General features: G+C 37.4%; 1 protein-coding gene across 1 annotated transcript in view; it reads right to left on the bottom strand.

Moving 5' to 3' along the window:
• Positions 1 to 22,523, bottom strand: part of prkcaa (protein kinase C, alpha, a) — a 173,930-nt gene that overhangs the window by 73,199 nt on the left and 78,208 nt on the right. The window contains exons 4-5 of the mRNA XM_067459379.1: positions 8,727 to 8,838; positions 8,421 to 8,549 (exon numbers count right to left, since the gene is read on the bottom strand). Of these exons, the coding sequence (XP_067315480.1) occupies positions 8,421 to 8,549; positions 8,727 to 8,838 (241 nt within the window). The remainder of the gene's footprint in view (positions 1 to 8,420; positions 8,550 to 8,726; positions 8,839 to 22,523) is intronic.

Below are 22,523 nucleotides of genomic sequence, written 5' to 3'. Positions count from 1 at the left end.
TAAGTGCCTGAATTACCTATGTTTGACAGGTAGAAGGCGCCTTACACTTTCATGACGCCACATGTCTCTGTGTATGCTCTTCTCTCCATTAAGGCTGCACGATTAATCGAAATCGAATCGCAATCGCGATTTGGGTAATGTGCGATTATGAAAGCTTAAAAGCTGTGATTTTAATTAAATAAATAAATAAATGCCCAGTGTGTTAGCGAAGAGCATCTCTGTGATCAGGAATAAACGATGCTCCGTCTGAAAGACGGCGAGTTTGAGTCGCACAACGTGCATCTACCCATCCATCCATCCATCCATCCATCCATCCATCCATCCATCCATCCTCAAAGCACTTTATTGGCATGACATTAGGTAAACCATTAAATAAAAATGTAATAATAAAACAGCAACAAAAATATATATACACAGCTGCTGTGGATTTGCTAACGACAGGATGTAAAGTTGTTATTTCTAAAACAAATTTCTAACATTACATTTTAAAATAGCTCTAATTTAACTGACCACAGCAATCTCTTGCCTGGTACAGCTTAGCATAGGTGTGTGAAAGTGAATGTGGATAGAACTCAAATACCCACAGGTATTTGCTGGATGATTGTCTTCAGGGGGAAAAAAAGGGGGAGAGAGTATGAAAAATGATGGGGTTTCAGTCAGAATAGATGTTTTAACAAAATAAGTACTCTCAGTCCAATTTAGGCTTCTATTTTTCATATGCTGAAATACTCAGAAATACTGAAAAATATGGTATGAAATTGGTCGGTCAATCCAACAAACAGAAGCTTTGTGTTTCTCCCTTGGGGCACCCCTTCAAAATAAAAATTGCTTGCATATTTTTCTTCATCTAAGAGAAAATATTTTAATATTGTATAGCTCTTTTAACAGCTCTTTTTAGTTTGCAGTTATATACTTAACTAGTTGTAATATAATAATAATATTTATTTAAATAATATTTATATAAATACAAGTTTTTACACACACACACACACACACACACACACACACACACACACACACACACACACACACACACACACACACACACACACACACACACACACACACACACACACACACACACACACACACACACACACACACACACACACACACACACACAATATAAGGGGTTGTCCACATAATTTTAATCCATATAGTGGCTATTAACATAGTCATATATTTCTAGTTAGATGTTTCCAGTAACTGAAGATATGCCTGCATTAATATGTTACTCTTTAAACTGGTCACCCTTCTCACCTCAAGCTTTACATGGTTGCAAAGCTTTTACACAGATGTTTAAATATATTTGACTGATATTTAGCATACAGAACTGTTATAGCAACATACAGTATACTCATGTAGTGATATATTCTAGCATATCTTAACTGCTTAATTGCTTATATTGTTGTAAAATGTAAACTTATTACTGTCCAGCTCCAGTCAACTAAATAACTATAAGGCATACAGATTAAGATATTATAAACATTATCATCATGATTTTCTGTAAAGCTGCTTTGAAACAACGTGTACTGTGAAAAGCGCAATATAAATAAAATGGACATATAGACATAAAACACCACATCATCGTTACTAACAAAAACATTAAATATATACATGCACATACTCATAAACAAATAAATACAAATGCATATATGTACATGCCAACATACAAACGCTGTCCTTTATATGTTCAAATGTGTATGTGTGCATACACTCACACAGTGAGTGTGAATGCAGCCTGTGATCTATTCTTGAACTCATCAGTCTGACATTCTGCTAATGGCATTTTCTTCCTCAGCCAGTGAACGTCACACAGACTAAATCACACTGCAGCTGTGTGTGTGTGTGTGTGTGTGTGTGTGTGTGTGTGTGTGTGTGTGTGACAGCAGTTAGCTGGCACGCTGTAATCAGACTGATTGTGCAGGTGCAGCTCCAGCACTAGACAATGCGTGGATCTGAAGACTGGGGCCTTCAGGCTCCTCAACTAACAGCACTGTTATAATATAGGAGCTCAATTCAGCTGTACAAATGCTATGCACACAGATGTAATGTTTAGAGTAGGCTAGTAACATCACAACAGTAGCAGCATCTGGAATTACCCAAATTACCCCTGAAAAACTGAATACAAAGCAGATGTACAAGTCTTGATAAAGCCTTTTTTGAATTAGCTTCATTTGAGATTTCAGGGCAGGATTATCAAATTGAAACGTTGAGGCAAGTCAGGGTTGTATATGAATATACAGTATATGAATAATACAAGCTATTAGTAAGAATCATTCTATTTTTAATTATTATTTTAGGCTGGTTTGGTAACCATAGGCAAAGCCATTTGACCGTTGTCAAATGATATGATAATATGAATCTATGAACACAGTGAAAGCCTAAACTATACACACTAATGACACTAATGGCGGAGACATTCAGATGGTAAAGCCAGTGGATCCATGATGCCTTGTTACCACTGTGCAGGCTGCTGGTGGTGGTGTAATGATTTAGGGGACGTTTTCTTGGCACACTTTAGGCCCCTTAGTCCCAATTGGCTATCGTTTAAATACCACGTCCTACCTGAGCCTGTTTCTGACCATGTCCATCCCTTTATGACCACCATGTACCCATCCTCTGATTGCTACTTCCAGCAGGATAATGCACCATGTCACAAAGTTTGAATCATTTCAAATTGGTTTCTTGAACATGACAATGAGTCAGTTTAGGCTTTCACTTTGTTCATAGATTCATATTATCATATCATTTGAAGAATCGAAGAAGCACGAGTTTGAGATGAATCTGGCCGAGCATGACGTCTCATCCCCCAGTCTGCGCTTAGAGTATAAAAACCTCCCCAAACGGACGAGGCACGTGCGCAGTCAGCAAGAGAGACGAGGAAAACAAACAAGCATGCAAATGGAAATTATCGTGGCCAGATAAATTGTTGAGCTCATTTTTTTTATCATGCAATTAATTGATTGATTTATTATATAGAGGTGTTTTTTTTACATTTTCACTTTTCACAACAAGACAGATTCAAAGGTTCCTGACATCATCATGCAATGATGTCACTATGCATAGTTTATTCGCTCTGCCTACATCCCGCCTCTATGCCATTGTTCTGTTATCCGGCCTTGACGTGCGACAGCGGCCAGCTCGTCTCTACTTACTCGTCTCTGTACACTTCAGAACAGCTTTTTGGAATCCTATGAGTGACGTCACAGACACTACGTCCATATATTTTTTACAGTCTATGTTTTGTATGCATTTCTCAGTGTTATGTTATGTCAAGGAAACATTCAAATAAAGTAATCTGTGTCAATACATATTGAAACAATCGAATAAAGTTACGTGCGTGGGTGCATTTTGCTGAATATTGCCTCTCATTCACTTAAGTTAATGGTGTTTGTGTTCACAGTTAATTTCATTTATCTTTTAAGTCGCATTCGACTGAAAATTGTGCAACCACAGCACACATTACAGGCACTGATTAACAAACGTGGATATACAGGTCCTTCTAAAAAAATTTGCATACTGTGATAAAAGTTCATTATTTTCCATAATGTAATGATACAAATTAAACTTTCATATAGTTTAGATTCATTGCACACTGAAATATTTCAGGTCTTTTATTGTTTATACTGATGATTTTGGCATACAGCTCATGAAAATCTCAAAACATTAGCATATATCATCCGGCCAATAAAAGAAAAAAAGTGTTTTTAAAGGGTGGGGGCACTCAGTTTCAGTGTATCTCATGTCAATCTTGAGTACCTATAGAGTAGTATTGCATCCTTCATATCTCCGAAAAGTCTTTAGTTGTTATATTAATAAAAGAAATATAGGCTGTACCGAGTCTTTCCAAAAAAAAAACGAGCGCCTGGAGGCGTATCGTGTGGGCGGAGCTAAAGAATGACGAGCATGCACAAAGCGGTGACGTCCTCAAGCGTGGAGAAGAAAACGTTACTCTAATAAACCATAAATAAACCATGGCTATCAATCAGATTCAGCTAATACAGATATGATCCAGAATCAGATCCTGAGGCTGAAATAAATTGAACAGGAGAAGCAACAACAGGACGTCCGTCTCTGTGGTATGTACTGTATTTGGTGGCCTGTCAACATTTGTGTGTCTTTACTCGCAGTTTATGAGGACATGATTTGGTTTATGGACTATTGTATGCGACTAAACCTTAGCAGTAGCAAGCAAAACGGTTTTGCACGTCAGACTAGTGTAACGTTATACTTAGAACAACAATAGAGTAACTGTTAGTGCATTTGAATGACGAAGCAAGCTTTGTGAGAACCTCCCCTAGGTTTAAATTTGGGTGGTTTTAAAATAAACAAACTGACACCTATAGTGGCAGCTAAACAAATGTATTTAAACACACACCATAGATCGCATGCTCCATTGATAAATTAACTAACGTTATACACGATCGTGTTGTTTTACTGATGTTTGCTTACGCGACGATAGCCAACAACAGACATTTGAAGCAGTTTTACTCACTGCCTGCTTCCAAAGTACGACCGTGAACCTTTACCGCTCCGTCAAAAACACACTTCTTTGGTAACTGTTGATTTCGTGAAGTCCTGACAGCAGTGACCGTGGAGATCCACTTTTGCGACGCAACTGAAGCGTGATGTTATTAAGCTTCCCGTCATTTCGGCGTTCAAATCGGTTCAAATGCAGCGCTGCCTTCCCGGAATGCTATGCTGAAGCGTTAAAGTCGCTTGATGTCACCCATAGGAATAAAGTGGAGCGCGGCGCGACCATAGATCTGCAGCTGAGAGCAGTGTTTATGGGCGTGCATTTGGTCTCTCGCTCTAGTCACGTGCGTGCGCACCCTTCCGGGAGAAGAGCCCGTACGGCCCATACAAGGACCTTCCGACCCATACTCGAAAAAAACTCTCCGAAACTTGTGAGAAATTGGAAGGAGTATTTTTGACACAGCAATACTCCATCAAACATCCAACTTAGTTTTTGAAACTTTGTATATGTTTAGAATGGGAATCCAAGTCTTTAACAGTGTAAAAAGTCCAGAGTGTTGGGTCTTGCGTCTCTTAACTTTCTCTTCACAATATCCCACAGATTCTCTATGGGGTTCAGGTCAGGAGAGTTGGCAGGCAAATTGAGCACAGTAATACCATGGTCAGTAAACCATTTACCAGTGGTTTTTGCACTGTGAGCAGGTGCCAGGTCGTGCTGAAAAATGAAATCTTAATTTCCATAAAGCTTTTCAGCAGATGGAAGCATGAAGTGCTCCAAAATCTCCTGATAGCTAGCTGCATTGACCCTGCACTTGATAAAACACAGTGGACCAACACCAGCAGCTGACATGGCACCCCAGACCATCACTGACTGTGGGTACTTGACACTGGACTGGCATCTTGATTTCTGAATGACATGCAAAATTTGAGCAACAGTCCAGTGCTGCTTCTCTGTAGCCCAGGTCAGGCGCTTCTGCCTCTGTTTCTGGTTCAAAAGTGGCTTGACCTGGGGAATGCGGCACCTGTAGCCCATTTCCTGCACATGCCTGTGCACGGTGGCTCTGGATGTTTCTACTCCAGACTCAGTCCACTTCTTCCACAGGTCCCATCAAGGTCTGGAATCGGTCCTTCTCCACAATCTTCCTCAGGGTCCGGTCACCTCTTCTCGTTGTGCAGCGTTTTTTGCCACACTTTTTCCTTCCCACAGACTTCCCACTGAGGTGCCTTGATACAGTACTCTGGGAACAGCCTATTCGTTCAAAAATTTCTTTCTGTGTCTTACCCTCTCACTTGAGGGTGTCAATGATGGCCTTCTGGACAGGATCGGGTCGGCAGTCTTACCCATGATTGCGGTTTTGAGTAATGAACCAGGCTGGGAGTTTTTAAAAGCCTCAAGAATCTTTTGCAGGTGTTTAGAGTAAATTAGTTGATTCAGATGATTAGGTTAATAGCTCGTTTAGAGAACCTTTTCATGATATGCTAATTTTTTGAGATTTCATGAGCTGTATGCCAAAAATCATCAGTATTAAAACAATAAAAGACCTGAAACATTTCAGTTGGTGTGTAATGAATCTAAAATATATGTAAGTTAAATTTTTATCATTACATTATGGAAAATAATGAACTTTTATCACAATATGCTATTTTTTTGAGAAGGACCTGTATTCTTTGTTAACTCCTTTGAGCTTGCTTTCCATTATGCACTAGTTTAATCTACTGAAACAACTGAAAACAGCTCATTTTTTTCTCTCAATATATGATCTGTTTGTTTCACTGACTGAAAAAAACTGCTTTAGTGAGAGAGCGGTTCAAATCTGAATAGTTTCAGACCGTTATGCAATAGATTTTAGCCATTTCACTGAAAATAAAGAATCAACTCGAAAGTGATTAATGATTAATTTACAAATTCACATTGGAATCACTGTTCAGTCGACAGAAATATGGTGCACAAAATAACTACTGAAATATTTGCACAGAAAAAAAATTCTCAGGTCAGTCAGAGCCCTGTATCTATGCACATGTATCTAACCAAATGTAGCCACACTGCCAGATAAAGAGTGGGAGGTTCCTTCAGACGGATGGAGATGATTTGAGGGTCGGATTCGGCCAGCAGGTCGCCAATTGGATAGCCCTGCACTAGATTGTAGATGCTTAGGTTTGACACTTGCAACAGCCACAAACAGCATACCAAAGGACAGCCGAGAGTGTGTTCAGCCCAACTAATGCACATTGCTAATTGGCATGCTTTACACAATCTCAATGACACAAGATTCAAACAGAAAATAAATTGAAACTTATAGTTAACATAAACAGTAACACTGAAAGCTGTATTACCATAGGAAAGTGGCAGAGCACCCACAAAAAAGATATTCTCCATTCATATTAACCAATCAAAAAATGTATTGAGATTCTTTCTGTTGTCTTACCTTTAAAATAATTGAGGACGTTTTAAATTGTGCCTATACTTGTTTTTTAAATCAAATTTCAAAATATAATTAATTAATAGGTAGGCTACAATGTTCTCATATTAATATGCTACAAAGGAATGATTTAAAAAGTGACCAACAATTTCTTAATTAATTTAAACTATTTTTGTCTGCATGTTGTGTGCAGGGCTCTGTGTTGTATGGAAATAGATGTGTCAAAAAGGACCGATATCGAATATCCATGACCAATTGAAATGTACCAGTAAATAAATTATTAAATGTAGTTTGTTTCAAACATTTAATTTTCAAACAATTTGGTCACAATATTGACAAATAAAATAAATCCATGTGTTAGAAAACTAGGCTATATCACTTGTTCCCATTCAGAGTGATCTAACTATTGTTTCATTAATTTATGGTATAATGCACACCTCATGTGTAATAATCTATAATACTAGCTAATAGGCTACTATACAGTACACTCACTTCTACGCTGTTTACATTGCAGCTCCCGTGCATGCGTCCTGGTGCTACATGAACAGGATCAGCTGCCATAGATCTCGCGAATGCTGCACTAATTACAACGGAAACTACGTAGAAGGCTAGACCGAAATTGTTAAATAAAATCGTTTTTTTTTTTTTTTTTTTTTTTTTTTTTTGCTCACAAATAGTACTCTCGTTGCTTCATAAAATTAAGTTTAAACCACTGTAGTCAAATGGACTATTTTGACGATGTCTTTAATACCTTTGTGAACCTTGAAAATGTTGGGGGAAATGGAGGGCCCTAAGATCTCTCGGATTTCATCATAAAATGTATTAATTTTTGTTCCGAAGATGAACGAAGGTCTTACGGGTTTGCAATGACATGATGGTGAGTAATTAATGATAGAATATGCATTTTTGGGTGAACTATCCCTTTAACATGTTTTGCACTTTTGCATCTTTGGTTACGTAAAGCCGGGTGCACACTGTGCGATTTTGGCCACGATTTGGCCGTCTGGGACAAATTTAGCAAATCCTAAAAGATTCCTCAGATCCTAGGCTAAAATCTGAGGTCTTTGGTCGTTAGTTTGACATGTTCACCGGCAGCCGATTAATGAGCGCTGCGATCAAATTTTACCTCAGACGAAATTCTGGCAGTGTCAGAAGATTTGGCACACAATCCTGCAGTGTGACTTCTCCTACGACGACAGTCAAATATCTCCGTTTTTCAAGACAAACTAGGACCAAAACGAGTACTAGAGATTTCTTTGTAGCCAGCATTTCAGTCCCGCGTGTAATGCAGCTCACTGTCACTGAACGCGTCATTCATGGATGATATAAAACTCAGGGTGAGTTTTCTTGCGCGCGTCCGTTTTTAGCGCGCCTTAACTATCGTGCAGTCTGACATTAATGTCAACTGAGATCTTACAGTGTGACATGGCGATCATGTTCGTACAGTCTGACAAGGGACATTCGCAAAGGATTTTGAAAAATCGCACAGTGTGCAGGACCCATAAGAACAGGGAAACTCACCTGTGACATGCATTTTTTCTTCGATCACCTCGATCTTCATGTAAAGACGTCCTCGTCTCTCTGTGAAGTCCATTCCACAGAGGCTTGGCACATTCATCACACACTGCTTATGGACGTTCATATCACAGGCTGTGAACACATATTATCTTGCATGTAACATTTTTAAGTATATAATAATCTAATAATTAATCAAATGATTACTGCAAATATTGTAAATTTATATAGGTATGGGCTGAATCTTAAATAACCACTTAAATAACCTTACATCTATTCCTCTGTTATAAAAAGGTTTAGTATTGTACTTACAATCACATTTCATCCCTTGGTGTATGAGTCCATATAAAAGAGATCCACAGTGGTCACAGAATGTGGGACTGCCATAAGTGTGGATCTTAAATTTGTGCTTGCTCCTAGGGTCCTACACAGATAAAAAGACAGAGAAAGAATCAGAAGATTGAGTCTGAGAAAACCCAAAAGGCTCAGAACAGGAGACCGAAGCACAACTAAATATTTTCTATCCCTCTTTTGCAAGGCAAGCTAATCAGAGCTACTGGCAAGCAAGTACTATGGCTCATTGAATTCCAAAATTCAGAATGCCTTGTAGAATTAATTGATGTTGGGGAAGCTACTCTGACACTCTAGGTCGACAAGCTAGAAACTACTCATAAGTTAAAGTAGTTAAGATAGAGACAAGCTACCCTTCTAAAAATGTAGTTAGCAAGACCTCATCGGGTTAACGCATTAATTAATTAACGCCGACAATTATTTTATTGCGCATTAACGTTGTTATTTATTATTATATTGAAAGCCAGTTGCTCACTGCCTTTGAATACACATACAGACAAACCATTGGTCACGGGAGAATACAGGGCTGTCTGTAAGCCAAGGGCTTGACATTCTTTGTCCGGGACAAATACAATATTAAAGTATCCAGAAACGGTAGAATGATTCAGATTTTTGTTGTTGTTTTTATTATATTCAATGTAAACAGCGATTGATAATGGAGTGTATCTCTGCCTCTGTAACAAAGTCACGTTGAGGCTCATGCTGCCTGTCTCTTTGTGAGAGTATTCGTGGAAAAATTAAAACACGTGAGCAGCAATATAAACTCACAGAAGAAACATACTGGGGTAAAACTGAGTTTTTTGTAGTTGTTGATATTTATGATATATGATATTGTTAATAACACAAGTCGACTTTACAAACGTGAATTGTGTAGCATGAATGGTGTAGGCTAGATCAATAAACAAGTAGCCTAATTAATATTAAGTTACTTAAATTTTTAGACCCAAACAACTTTTTTTTGTTCTATTTCACAGACGAAAATAGTTCCAAAGGAAAGCAACACTCAGTGTTTTGTTACTGAATGATTCAGCGTTTTGAATGAATCATTTGAATGAACGACTCAATGACTCACTCATTAAGACGATCATTGCTGCCCCCTATTGGTGGTTTAGTTTCATGTTTAAAAGTATAATTGCATGTTTTTATTTAGAACATCAATCTTATAACATTATTTATTGCAGCTGTATTTTTTGCAGTTTAAATTATTTAATTTGATTGGTAACAGCGCTTCAATTAGAACTGAATTTATTAATTAAATGTAAGAATTTAACATGAAAGATTATGCATACATTTGATAAGATTTTAAAAATTCAATCACAAATATGAAGATTTAAGTAGGTCTGTGTAAAAGCTGATAGAACACTAATTAGACTATTGCTTCAAAATCAATACATGTATACCGCCAAAAAAATCCCCCATTGTACAGTACATACAATGTGATATGTACTCTACCTTATAGGCCCAAAGTTAATCAATATCAAATCAAATTGTGAAATTTGTGACTGCCCAGCGTGCACAAAATGTTATAATGTTATGTTTGAGGCATAACCAGTTTTTTTTTTTTTTTTTTTTTTTTTTTTAATACCAAACCAAATGTTAATGCCCTGGCAGTGGCAAATAGTTTTGGTTTTATATTTAATTTCATTTAATTCATGTTTAAGTAGATATATACAAGAAATATTGTAACTGTTACTAACTTTTAACTGCTGTAAAAAGCACCTTATTTGTTTTAAGTGTTTGCAAACCATATGTTATTGCACTTTTGTTCATATAGCAGCACTTTTAAAATACGTGTGCAATACACTTCTTTTGTATTCATTATGGAATTTTGCGCATACTGCGATTAATCATCGAAAACTCACGCGATTAATCGCGATTAAACATTTTAATCGTAGCCCAGCACTATTAATTTTATGTGTATATTTAGTTAAATAACTTGGATCATAATTTTAGTGTCCCCAGCTGAGCAAGCCAGGCCAAAGGCGACAGTGGCAAGGAACCAAAACTCCATCAGTGCATGATGAAGAAAACCTTGGGAGAAACCAGACTCAGTCGGGGTGCCAGTTCTCCTCTGGCCTATTAACACACAGAGTATGATTATTATTCTGCCAACCTTATAGGTCAGAAATCATATTAGATCAGGATATTAAAATTTTTGGGTATCACGCTAGAGATGGCTTTACTGAGGATGGTGCGTCTGATATGGCACACCTGTGAGGTGGATGAATTATCTCGGCAAAGGAGAACTCCTCACTAACATAGATTTAGACAGATTTTTGTGTACATAGAAAAAGTCTAAGTAAAAATATGATAGCTGCTGCAACAATATTTTCAAAGACATCAGAAAGATCAGACCATTCCTAAGAGAACATGCAACACAGCTTCTTGTCCAGGCCCTCGTCATTTCAAGACTTGAATACTGCTATCCGCTCACATCCTGTGCAATCAAAAACACTTCAAATGATTCAGAACGCTGCGGCACATCTTGTCTTCAATGAGCCCAAAAGGACTCATGTCACACCTCTGATAATCTGCACTGGCTACCACTTGCAGCTTGCATCAAGTTCAAGGCTTTGAAGCTTGCTTATGGATCCACCACAAGCTCAGCACCCGCATACTTAGACCCGCTCCTACATCCCCAGTGAAGCCTTCGCTCCGCTAAAAAGAGATGGCTTGTGGTACCATCACAGAGAGACATGAAATCCCTCTCCAGAATATTTTCATTCCCCGTTCTCAGCTAGTTGAACGATCTTCCCACCTCCATCCGGATGGCAGAATCACTGACAACATTCAAAAGACAGCTGAAAACTCATATCTTCCGTGAGTACTTAGTCTTATCTTAAAAAAAAAAAAAACAAAAAAAAAAACTATTTCCTTTTCCTCTATTGCCTCCCTATTCTATCTTGGGCTACTCTGAGTAATGTCCAAAACTTAGTATTTCAGGCACTTTTTTGTGTTTTTTCGCCTCTTCATGATGGATTGCTTCCTGTATTCCTCAGTTGGAAGTCGCTTTGGATAAAAGTGTCTGCTAAATGCATAAATGACTAAATGACTAAAATGTCTTTGAATTCATCTCATGAAAAATGGGGGCAAAAACAAAAGTCTTGCATTTATAATTTTGTTCAGTGTAACTCATTAGATGATCTCTTCTTAAAGAACTGTAAAGCCGCAAAGATGTGTGATAAAATAATAGATGGCGATAATGCACAATTTAAGTTTGTGAACTAATAAGAACAAAACACTGTGCTGCTTCAATGCATTGCAAGCTCGTCAAAATGAAAAAAGGGAATGTAGCTTTTGGTTGCAGTACACCACTACTTGCCACTGGAAAAGCTACACTGTTTAAAAAGCAGCTGAGCTACTGTCAAGCTACAGAAAATTGTAGTTAAGTTAGTAGTGTTACTACTTGTGGTTAGCTATAGACTAGAAATCTAGACGCACCCTAGCGGCAGCAAATCTAATCTGCCGCGAGTGTCGTCTAGCAACTCTCAATACACTTCTGAGCTGTAAAAACCAAACTTTAGTCAGGCCAATCACTTTGTCTATAGAGTCGGTGGGCGGCCTTGACATAATGACGGAACAGTTGCATGCTACTTGAAAATAAAGAAGCTGGCAAACGGCGGTCTTTCGAATTGGCTTTGGCCACGACTCTGGACTTGGAGTTAAGCTTTTCTTTGAGAAAAGAACGGCACTGAAATCATTTGTGTTCTGAGTTTTGCCGACCAGATGGTGAAAGTTTCATCTATCAACTAGCTCCGCTTCACCTTCGTTGCTCTGGTTGGTTGAAGCGCTATCCTATCGCGTGCAGAGGGAGTTTGAAAGACAACCGTTTATCCCGCCCATCGGATTGAGCCCTGTCAATGGTGAGTTTCCAGACCAAACATCTTGATGTGGGTCTGGTTTGTCAGGCTAGGTTAGCTACACACCAACATAGGTCATAATTAGAGGTCGACCGATTCATCGGATTTGCCAGTTTTTTGTTTTTTTGTTTTTTCCGGTTTGCGTCTATTGCGGGAGCGGCGTAGAAGGGTGCTGTCATTACACAGTAGCCACGAGAGCTCTGAGAAGGGTCTGCTGGCATTATATAGTGCGAGAGCGGCCTCTAGAGGCCAAATAAAAAACTATCACTGTATACATTAACACATGAGGACACGTGAGGCTGCATGCTTAACCGAACGCTGCACAGAGCGCGCTGACAAATCTGACGTGCGATTAAAACACCGAACGCTGACATATCTGACGTGCGTTTAAAACAGCGAAAGGGAAACAGTATGAATACAGAACACTTCAGTACATGTTGCCAAATCATTATAAAGTCTTTTTTTTTTCATGACTAGATGCTTTAGCAGCGAAAGAACAGCAGTATGTATGTACTTTACTTTGTCGTCGAGGCTGAGAGGATGCTAACATTAGCAGTAACATTTACCTCAAGCAGTTAAAGCGTTGTAACAACTTACTTGGTGATGTAAGAAACCAGACTGTATAGCCATGCATCCGACAGAAATATAAACACATCAGAAATGCATTCGATTTCAATACATATTTTGTTATTTTGATAAGAAAACCATCAAGTGTTCTAAAAAAGCAAAGTTTGGATTTATATGAAATAACATTTAATATAATACAGTAATCCATTATAATACATTACATCCAATATTCCATTTGTAACATTAAGTATGCTGTAGAAGTTTTATTCATTGTTAGTTTTATCTGTATACCTTTTTTATTCACTATGAACTAACATGAATGATTAAGATACAATTGTATTGCTCAACTATTATTACACGGTGTAAAATGTATATTGCATATCATTCATGTAAGCTAGCTAAATCAGCTAATAAATCCTTGTTAACAAATGGGACTTGCAGTCTGTTACCTGACATTCACTTACATGTTTCTAGGTTATAGCTAAAGAAACATTTTTGTAATATTTTAATGTTTTAGTTATTTTCTGTAGATTTTTTTCTGTTAGAACTTGTCATTTTAATATATTCATATTTACATATGTAATTTAGAATTGCATATGTAAATATGATTAATTTGTTATTATTATTATTATTATTATTATTATTATTATTATTATTATTTTAATCTAGTAACTTTTTAAAAACTATCGGTTGATTAATCGGTTATCGGCAAGTGTGGTCCAACCTAGCTATCGGTATCGTAAAAAAAATCCTCTATCGGTCGACCTCTAGTCATAATGCTATAGATTTCCTGGCAATTAACATGATCATGCCATGTAAACATCATAAGGGTTTTGAAGTCATGCTATGACTTTGGCCTCCTTAATTGTGTAAACCCTATACCTTATCAATACATGTGTCATTAAAATATATTATTTTAAACATTTTGCTCGGTTAAGTGGTGTCAATGACGTGCTTTGAATTTAGTTGTAATATATTTTTGCACCACTAGAGACCGCCACAGTGCTCCCAGACATTTGCAATTAGATGTGCCGATTTTCGATAATGCGATTTATCACGATAATGAATATGCACAATATTGTTATTGGGGGCACTTTAAAATATCGTAAATAATAATTTATTAACAATTTATAATTTTTTTATAATACACTCAAGAATACTTTACCCATCAACCGTATAAATGCTCAAAACTGCTATTCTGCGTCAAAGGGAAGTGCTCAGGTGTAAATGAGAAGCACATGAACGAGTGAAGGAGACGCGCTGCTGAAGTGCCGCTCACTGACAGCAGAGGGCGCTGATGAACTGCAGAATGCAGCGATTACCCCGTAAACCCGCAAACAAACAAAAACGTGTGTAGTTTTTAAAACATCTATTCGTTTTTTGTAATCTCAATGTTGTTCATCACAGCACCAAATACTTAATACTTAAAGACTTGATAGCCTATTTATTTTCAAACTTAAACATTTTTATATTTTAATCTGGACTACAACATGCCCTAATGATTAGAACTGTTCTAATTATTTGTCATTGTTCAGTAAAACTTTGAGACATACGACTTCATTAGTTAACATGTTAATTCATTATTACCAAACTGACAATGAAAAACACTTATAGAGAATGAATCATTCTGAGTAATGTTAATTTCTTAGTTACTGTTTAATAACATTAAAATCAAAATAACTTTTTTAATGGACCTATAAAACTAACAATTATCAGTATTTCTTAACTAACATTAACAAAAACATTATACTTTCTGTAAATGTAGCTTGCTCAATCTTAATTAATGCATTAAATAATGAGACCTTATTGTAATTTGTTACCTGTTGTTCTTTATAGCCTAATTCTTTTGCACTTTAATCTGTTTAAAAATTGTACTTTTACAGGTCTACCACTTAACATGATTTCTCATTGATTTCTCAATGTTAAGTGGTCTCTTAATTTTTTTTTCCAGAGCTGTATATATATTTTTGGTGCATTATTGTATTTAAACATTCAGTTATTTTTGTTCTTACAAAAATAGTTCTTAAAGCTGTTATGCTATGGCAACAACTTTTTTTGCAACTTATTTCAATATCGTGATAATATCATATATCGTGATAAAACTTCAGCAATTAATCGCAACATGAAAAATTTATATTGGCACATGCCTATTTGTAATATCCACAAGAAGAAGTCATGACCAGTTTTCTAACATGAAGCGGGCAAAGGAAAGTATAGCGTGGGAGCACTTTAAAATGCAGTGCTTACCACATTTTTCAGGCTCTAAGTCGCTCCCGAGTATAAGTCGCATCAGTCAAAAAATGCGTCATGAAGAGGAAAATAACACATATAAGTCGCATTAGGGCAGAAGCAGAGCGGGAGCCGCGATAGGTGGGTGCATGCACACTTTTTGGTACTGGAGTGTCGCGGGTTTTGGGGTTTTTCAGGTTAGTGATTTACATGTGTGACGGAGAATAAAGGAAGGAATGTTCAGACGGCTGTCGTTTATTGTTTTTCTTATGACAAAGTATTTTAGGCAAACCCTGCACGAACGCTCGGTCACAAGAGCTTATTTTTCTGTTTTCAGTTTTTTTTTTTTTTTTTCAGGGGTAGGCTACAGGAGCAGCATAGAGCGCCCTCTCACGGCTATATGTTTATTCTTGTATGAATTAAATTTGATATATAAGTCGCACCTGACTATAAGTCACAGGACCAGCCAAACTATGAAAAAAGTGTGACTTATAGTCCGGAAAATACGGTAGATATACTTCAAGTACAACCTCGTTGTTGTACCATCTCAACAGCCAACACCCGGGCATCATTAGAGAGGTGGCCTAATCATGCAGACGACCTCACGGCCACTTGCATTGCTCGTGAACTGGAGCGGATCTCATCCTAATTTAACGAAAAACTCAGCGTAGGCCTCACAGACATGAAATATATCTTAAGAAAGCTTGAAATGTCTTTTAACAATTTAAAACAAAAATAAATAGGCTACTCTCTGATTATGTAATCCATGATGTGCATTTCTCTCTATACACTGTAAAAAATTATTTCGAAAAAAAGTTACCTGGTTGCCTTAAAATTTTGAGTTCACTGAAATTAAAATTTTGAGTTAATACAATGAACATTTTTTGAGATTCGACAACCTTTATTAAAATATTATTAAAAGATTTTGTAAGCATATTGGGTAATTGTGTGTGTTTTATATCTGATGATGCAGTGAAACATGCCAAATTGTGCTATTTTCATGATTTATCAAATTTTTTATGTGATTCAGATACAATAATATTTTGAGTTTCTATTTATTAAACAAATTTCCTTCATTGTGTCAACTCAAAGTTTTAATTTCAATAAACTCACAATTTTAAGGCAACCAGGTTACTTACTTTTTTAAGTTAAACCAACAAAAAACAACCAACATTTTTTACAGTGTAGGCGCGTTCACTATGGAGATGGCGGTCGTCAACTTGATAAACTAAAAATAATAACCCTGACGCACACTATGGTTAACCGAGTATTAACCGCTAAGGGCCTCGGTTAATGGTTAATGAAAAACTTGAAAATGTGCAGCCCTAGACTGAAAAAAGCTGGGATTCGATGCAAGGGCATTCAAACCCCATGATTATATAATGACAAATAAAACATAATACTTTATAGCCCACTTTTACAGCCAGGGCTGAGATTAAGCCAGGATCAGTTAAATGAGTTTTATATTAAAAAGTTAAATAACTCAGGAGAAAAAAAACAAAAAACATTACTGGTGCACATCTTGACACAAAACAATGGCACTGACATATTGTAAGATATTACGTAAAGATGTTACTTTCCGTTAAAACAGCTCAAACATCAATTTTAGTCTAGGACCAGGCTTAAGCCTTGTCTGTGCAAATGGGCATATATACGTTTTTCTCCACCTTTGTAAAATGTCTGAACAAAATCAGTTGTGGTACATTAAAGCAAACTGCAAAGTGAAAAAAAAAAAAGACATTGCTACAGCGCGGAAACAAGTATTTTATTGTGTAAAATTGTTTTGTTTGCCTTAAATCCTTTGCATTGATCATGGTGTTTTAACACCCTTGTTTTGTTCCCAAAGCATCATAGAGATGAAAGGAGAATGTCTAATCAAACAGGGCCTCAGACATAATGCAAGACAAAGATGAGATTAATTTCAGAGGCCTGACCATAGCCAAACATTAAAGACACTCCCTCACTTCAAAAAAACATCCATTATTAAAAATGGATAAATATTTAATGCATGGTTGAATATAATTAGCTATAATGGCTTACTACAACATTTAACACTTGCATTTATGTTGCTCCGGAAATCATAATAATGATCTAATATGGCCATTAAAATCCCACTAAAATCAAAATAGCCATTCAAATCTTATAGTATGAAAGCCGAATGCCTTTTGAAGTGATTGTGCTTTCTCCACATCATCCAATTTTCAGACTGAACAAACTGTGAGTGTGAGTACCATCATCACTAATAGCTTAGATCGAAGTTTCCTAAACTGGGGTTTGTTAAACCTTGGAGATTTGTGAGGGAACAGGGGGTTTGTGAGTTGATATAAAGCTAACAATTAATTATATCAAATGTAAAATTTAAATAAATAAATGGGGCTGCATGATGATCGTGATGATGACAGCTGCTTTGGTTTTAGCCAAAAAATAGCAATAAACTAATATATATTGTGTCGTTTTTCATTAAAACAGTTTGAAGCACTTGGAAAATACACAATTTGCTTACATTATTGGTGCTTTAAATCACAATGTACTGCTAATGTACAGCATTAATCCAACTGGTTTGCGGAAAGCAAAAAAGACAAGATCAATGATTTCAGTTGATTAATGAACAGAACATTGTAGTGTGTCTACAATAAGCTTTGCACTTTGTTACATTTGATATTTTAGATTTAAAATTCCATATTTTCTTTTTTCCCGAAATTCGAACAATTTAACATTCACAGCAGCGCCATCTTTAGGGTAAGACCCTTCAGTTGGTTTTACTGTTATTTATTTTAGTATGTATTTGGATAGTTCTGCTCATGAAACACCGCAAACTATTTCCAAGAAATTTATGTAGAAAACAAAAACTCATGAAACATGTAAAGTGAAAAGCTGTAAGCTTCTAGATCACTTTCATTTTCATTTTCCACAACTCAAAAATTATAAGTGATCTAGGAGATTACAGCTTTTTACAGTCCTTCTGTTTGGACAGCCCGAGATCCAAACAGAGAGACTATAAGTTAATGTCTGGAAACACCCAGCAAATATTGAAGAACTGCAAACAGCTAATGAATATTTAAAAACATTGTTTGCTAATGTGTTGGAGGCAAAACTAGCTGACTTTTGTGGGAACAATTATGTTATTATCACTGACGAATCGTACATGCAACCCCCTGATTCCACCCATTTAGTTGTCCCTTCAAGTTGTCGTCCCCTTGTTACACCTAACCTCTTAACCTGCCACCCTATTTTTTAGAATAAATCTGGTTTTATTTTAAACTAGACACTTGAAATATTGTTACACAAGAGTCATAATAACTCAAAATAGTATGGGAACAGAGTAAAACAAGGGGAAATATGCATGTAAGTGCCTCAAATTATTATTATTTCTTAGGGAAAAAATTATAAGATTTTAATGTAAATGGCCTGAAAATAACCTAAATATAAAGCTGAATGTCTGATTATGTTTTGATTCAAATTTGAGGATGATTCGCTCAAATTTAGCTACTGTAAGCTTTTATGTAAAAAAAAAAGCCTAGGCGTCCTTTCAAAAAGGCCATTTATATCAGAATATTTGTAATTGTAAAAAGTAGTTTTTTATTCAAATAAATCTGCAATAAACTTATAATTATAATGCATTTACAGTCCCTGAAAAACTAAAGCAACTATTTACAGAATTGACAAGTGTAATTTAGTTGATAAAAACAGTCTGTCATTGAATCGGCGCGTGTGCGTTATGTGCGCTAAAAATAGCAGCTCACGCTTGATACTATTGGATGCTATGGAGACTGTAAGAACGAGCTGTATTCATCAATGCTTACAGCATATCTTACAAACACTGCGCAAAATAATGTCTTTTGATTCGTTACTACATCCATCAATCAAATATATACTGGCTATGCATTGGCTAGGCATTGACTGGCTAATCCAACGAAAATCATGGGTGCTTTGACAGCTTTAGCAGCCAGTAACGCTATCATGTGTCATCAGAGAGCCTGTTATTGAAGGAGAGAGACCTGGGAGGGTTTAATACAGGGGAGATCTTAAGAATAATGATTATAATCGCTATTTCATTGAAAATAGACATGATTGATTACTCTAACGCAAAACGCTCATGCAAACAATGGAGGATATTTTGTTTTTTTTCCTATATTTTTTTTTGTTTTTTTAATTAAAAGTGGTATGCATTTTGAAGAGTGGACTCTTACACAGACATGTATGTTGTTTCGTGGATTCGTCCGATCTGATCTGCACAATAGGAGATTAAAGATGAGTACCGCGTTTATTATGCTAATGTTTAAATAGCTATTGCTTTCGCATTTCATTTAACCCTTTCCTCTCATGTGTATTTATTGCAAAAACGAGTTCAGAACATGAATCTTGAGTGTTTTAGCTTTCAAGTGATGCATAGTTTGTGATAATTGATTGAATAGTTTGTATAAAACAAAAGTAATTAAAAGTAGAGACATGCATACTTGCGTCAACCGCCCTGCCCACGATCCGGTGGGCGTTAACTGGTTAACAAACAGCGTTCCATTGGCAGGACATGTGGCACTCCAAAAGCTTTGCACACATAAGCTCACAATTTATTTGGGCCTCCATATACAGGGTCTTGTAAGCCAATAAGAGCTATCCAGCTGTTCTCCAGAGTGGGGACACCAGATTAATTCTTAACTGATCAAAGGACCAACTAATGAGGCTATTGTTTCGGCAGTTAGGCATAGAGGCAATAGACCAGCCTACTGTATACCACCAACAGACAGATTAACTGGTGAAGTGCTTTAACCAGACACTCAGGAACATGGCATGCTCCACAACTTTGTGTCAGGTACTGGAAGGCAGTGGGACAAGTGGCTGCTATTCTTGCAAATTGCCTACAGGGAGGTTCCACAAGCATCAAGGGTCTTTTCTCCATTCTCCAAAATTCTGTATGGATGGTGGGTCCAAGGGTCGTTGGATCTCCTGCGAAAAAACAGGGAAGCCCCTTCATCTGAAAAAATTATGAAGTCTGAGAAGGGCATCGTCCAGCATGTCCTTGAGATGAGAGATCACCTAGCTAAATGGAGATAGCCCAAGAGAACCTCAGGTAGGCGCAAAAGGCACATAAGGTGTGATATGACCAACACGCCAGATCCCGAGAACTGCAAAATGGAAAAAAGGTTCTGTTACTGCTCCCAAAATCTACGATGAACAAATTACTGATGAAGTGGCAAGGAACCTTAAGTGTTGTTCACACGATGGGACCAGTGATGTATGCGATTTATAACTCTGACAAAGGCAAGCCTGCAAAGACTTACCGTATTAAACTGCTAAAGGAGTTGAAAGAGCCACCTAGAAAACCTAATATGTTACTGCTGATTTGTAAAGTAGAAGAGGATCAACCAGAACCGAAGGATAGAGGGGCAGCACTATCAGCAGCCAATGAACTGCTTCATCTGGAAGAGTCAAAATAGGCTAAGTACAGGCTGTATCGAGTACCTGAGAGGCTGATGGCACCCCTGAGAGCAGAAATTGAGACAATGCTGGAACTGTGAGTTATAGAACCCTCCAAGAGTGAATAGAGTACCCCAAATGTGATCGTCCCCCAAAAAAGGTGACACTGTGCATTCTGCTGTGAATCCAGGAAGCTGAATGCCTATTCAAAGTTTAATGCGTAGCCACTGCTACGCATCGATGACCTTCTGGAGAGGATCGGAGAAGCCAAATATATCAAAACCTTGGACCTTTGCAAAGGGTATTAGCAAGTACCCCTGAAGGAGACATTGAGACCCTATACAGCATTCAGGACCCCCCTGGGGCGATATCAGATTCACTATATATTCACAAACCTACACCTTTCGGGTTGCATGGGGCACCTGCAACCTTTTATCGGTTAATGGACTATGTCCTCTGAGGCTGTCAGTGTGACCTGGGACAAACATTTACGACATCTAAAATAGACACTGAAAAATATCCAGAAGGCTGGCCTAACCTTAAACATGGCTAATTGTGAGTGGGCAAAGTTTGAGACCAGAGTACCTTGGGTACCATCTGGAAAACAGTAGAAGTTGACAAGGTAGAAGCTGTTTATCTCAGCCTAGGAACAAAGACAAAGAAAGAGGTCCCATCCTTTTTTGGACTGGTGGGGTGGTATCGACAAAGCATTCCTTGAGCAGGACGTTGCTTCCCAGTGGAACGATACTTCACAGTGGAGAAGGAATGCTTGGCAATCAAGTGGGGTTTGGAGAGCCTCAGTTACTACATGCTAGGGAGATCTGACGTGGATAAACACAATGAATGATCATAATTGAAGTATCAGCTTTTCTGCAGGGGAAATGCATGGAACGGTTCGAGAACTGACACAGGCTGGGAATCCACACTGGAACAGTGTTGTTAGAAAGGGGGTATCTCTGGGTCAGCATCAGAGATGCTGTCAATTCTATGTGTCAATTCTACATGACCGCAAATGCAGTGATTGGTCAGATTGCCAGAACCCCTCCCTCAGGTCTCTAAATAAATAAATAAATAGATAAATAAATAAATAAATATGCGATAGGAGTGCATGTGTGCAGAAATTATAGTGTCATCCTCTATCTGCTATATAACACAATATTTTGTAGTACAGATATTCTTTATATTAGTGAATAAATACATCGATCTGCTGTGTATAGTTTATTTATTTTCTCATTAAAACCAAAAATGTTAATAAGTGATTAAAACATGGACAAATCACAATGGGTGCATTCCGTTTTGTGATTTCAGCGGAATGAGTCTCCACAACAGCGATCGATTGAAGCGCTAGTCAGTGCGCCACCTGAAAACAGCAGCTACGAGCATTTAGCATGATTTCACAAACGTATTCCAGTGCCAGATCACCTCTTATGTAGTTTTACAAATCAACTAGAGATGCTTAATTTGTATTACATACAATAACTCAAGGTGGAAGAAAAGCCACTATCTGTCGCCATCACTGCTGATACTTTGGGTGCATTCATTAGCTGCGTCTCATTTCGGAAGGATGCGTTCTCCGGAGGTCGCATTCGAAGGGTGCATACGTCATAAGGCCGTCTCATTTAAAAAAAGTGAGTAGGACACTCCAAATGCGACCTTCGAATGCGTCCTTCTTTCACAAGAATTTGGA

This window comes from Pseudorasbora parva, chromosome 12 (genome assembly GCF_024679245.1).
Source record: "Pseudorasbora parva isolate DD20220531a chromosome 12, ASM2467924v1, whole genome shotgun sequence".
In the NCBI taxonomy this organism is placed as follows: Eukaryota; Metazoa; Chordata; class Actinopteri; order Cypriniformes; family Gobionidae; genus Pseudorasbora; species Pseudorasbora parva.
The sequence above is the reverse complement of the archived record's forward strand: the minus strand, read 5'-3'. Positions and strand labels throughout refer to the sequence as shown.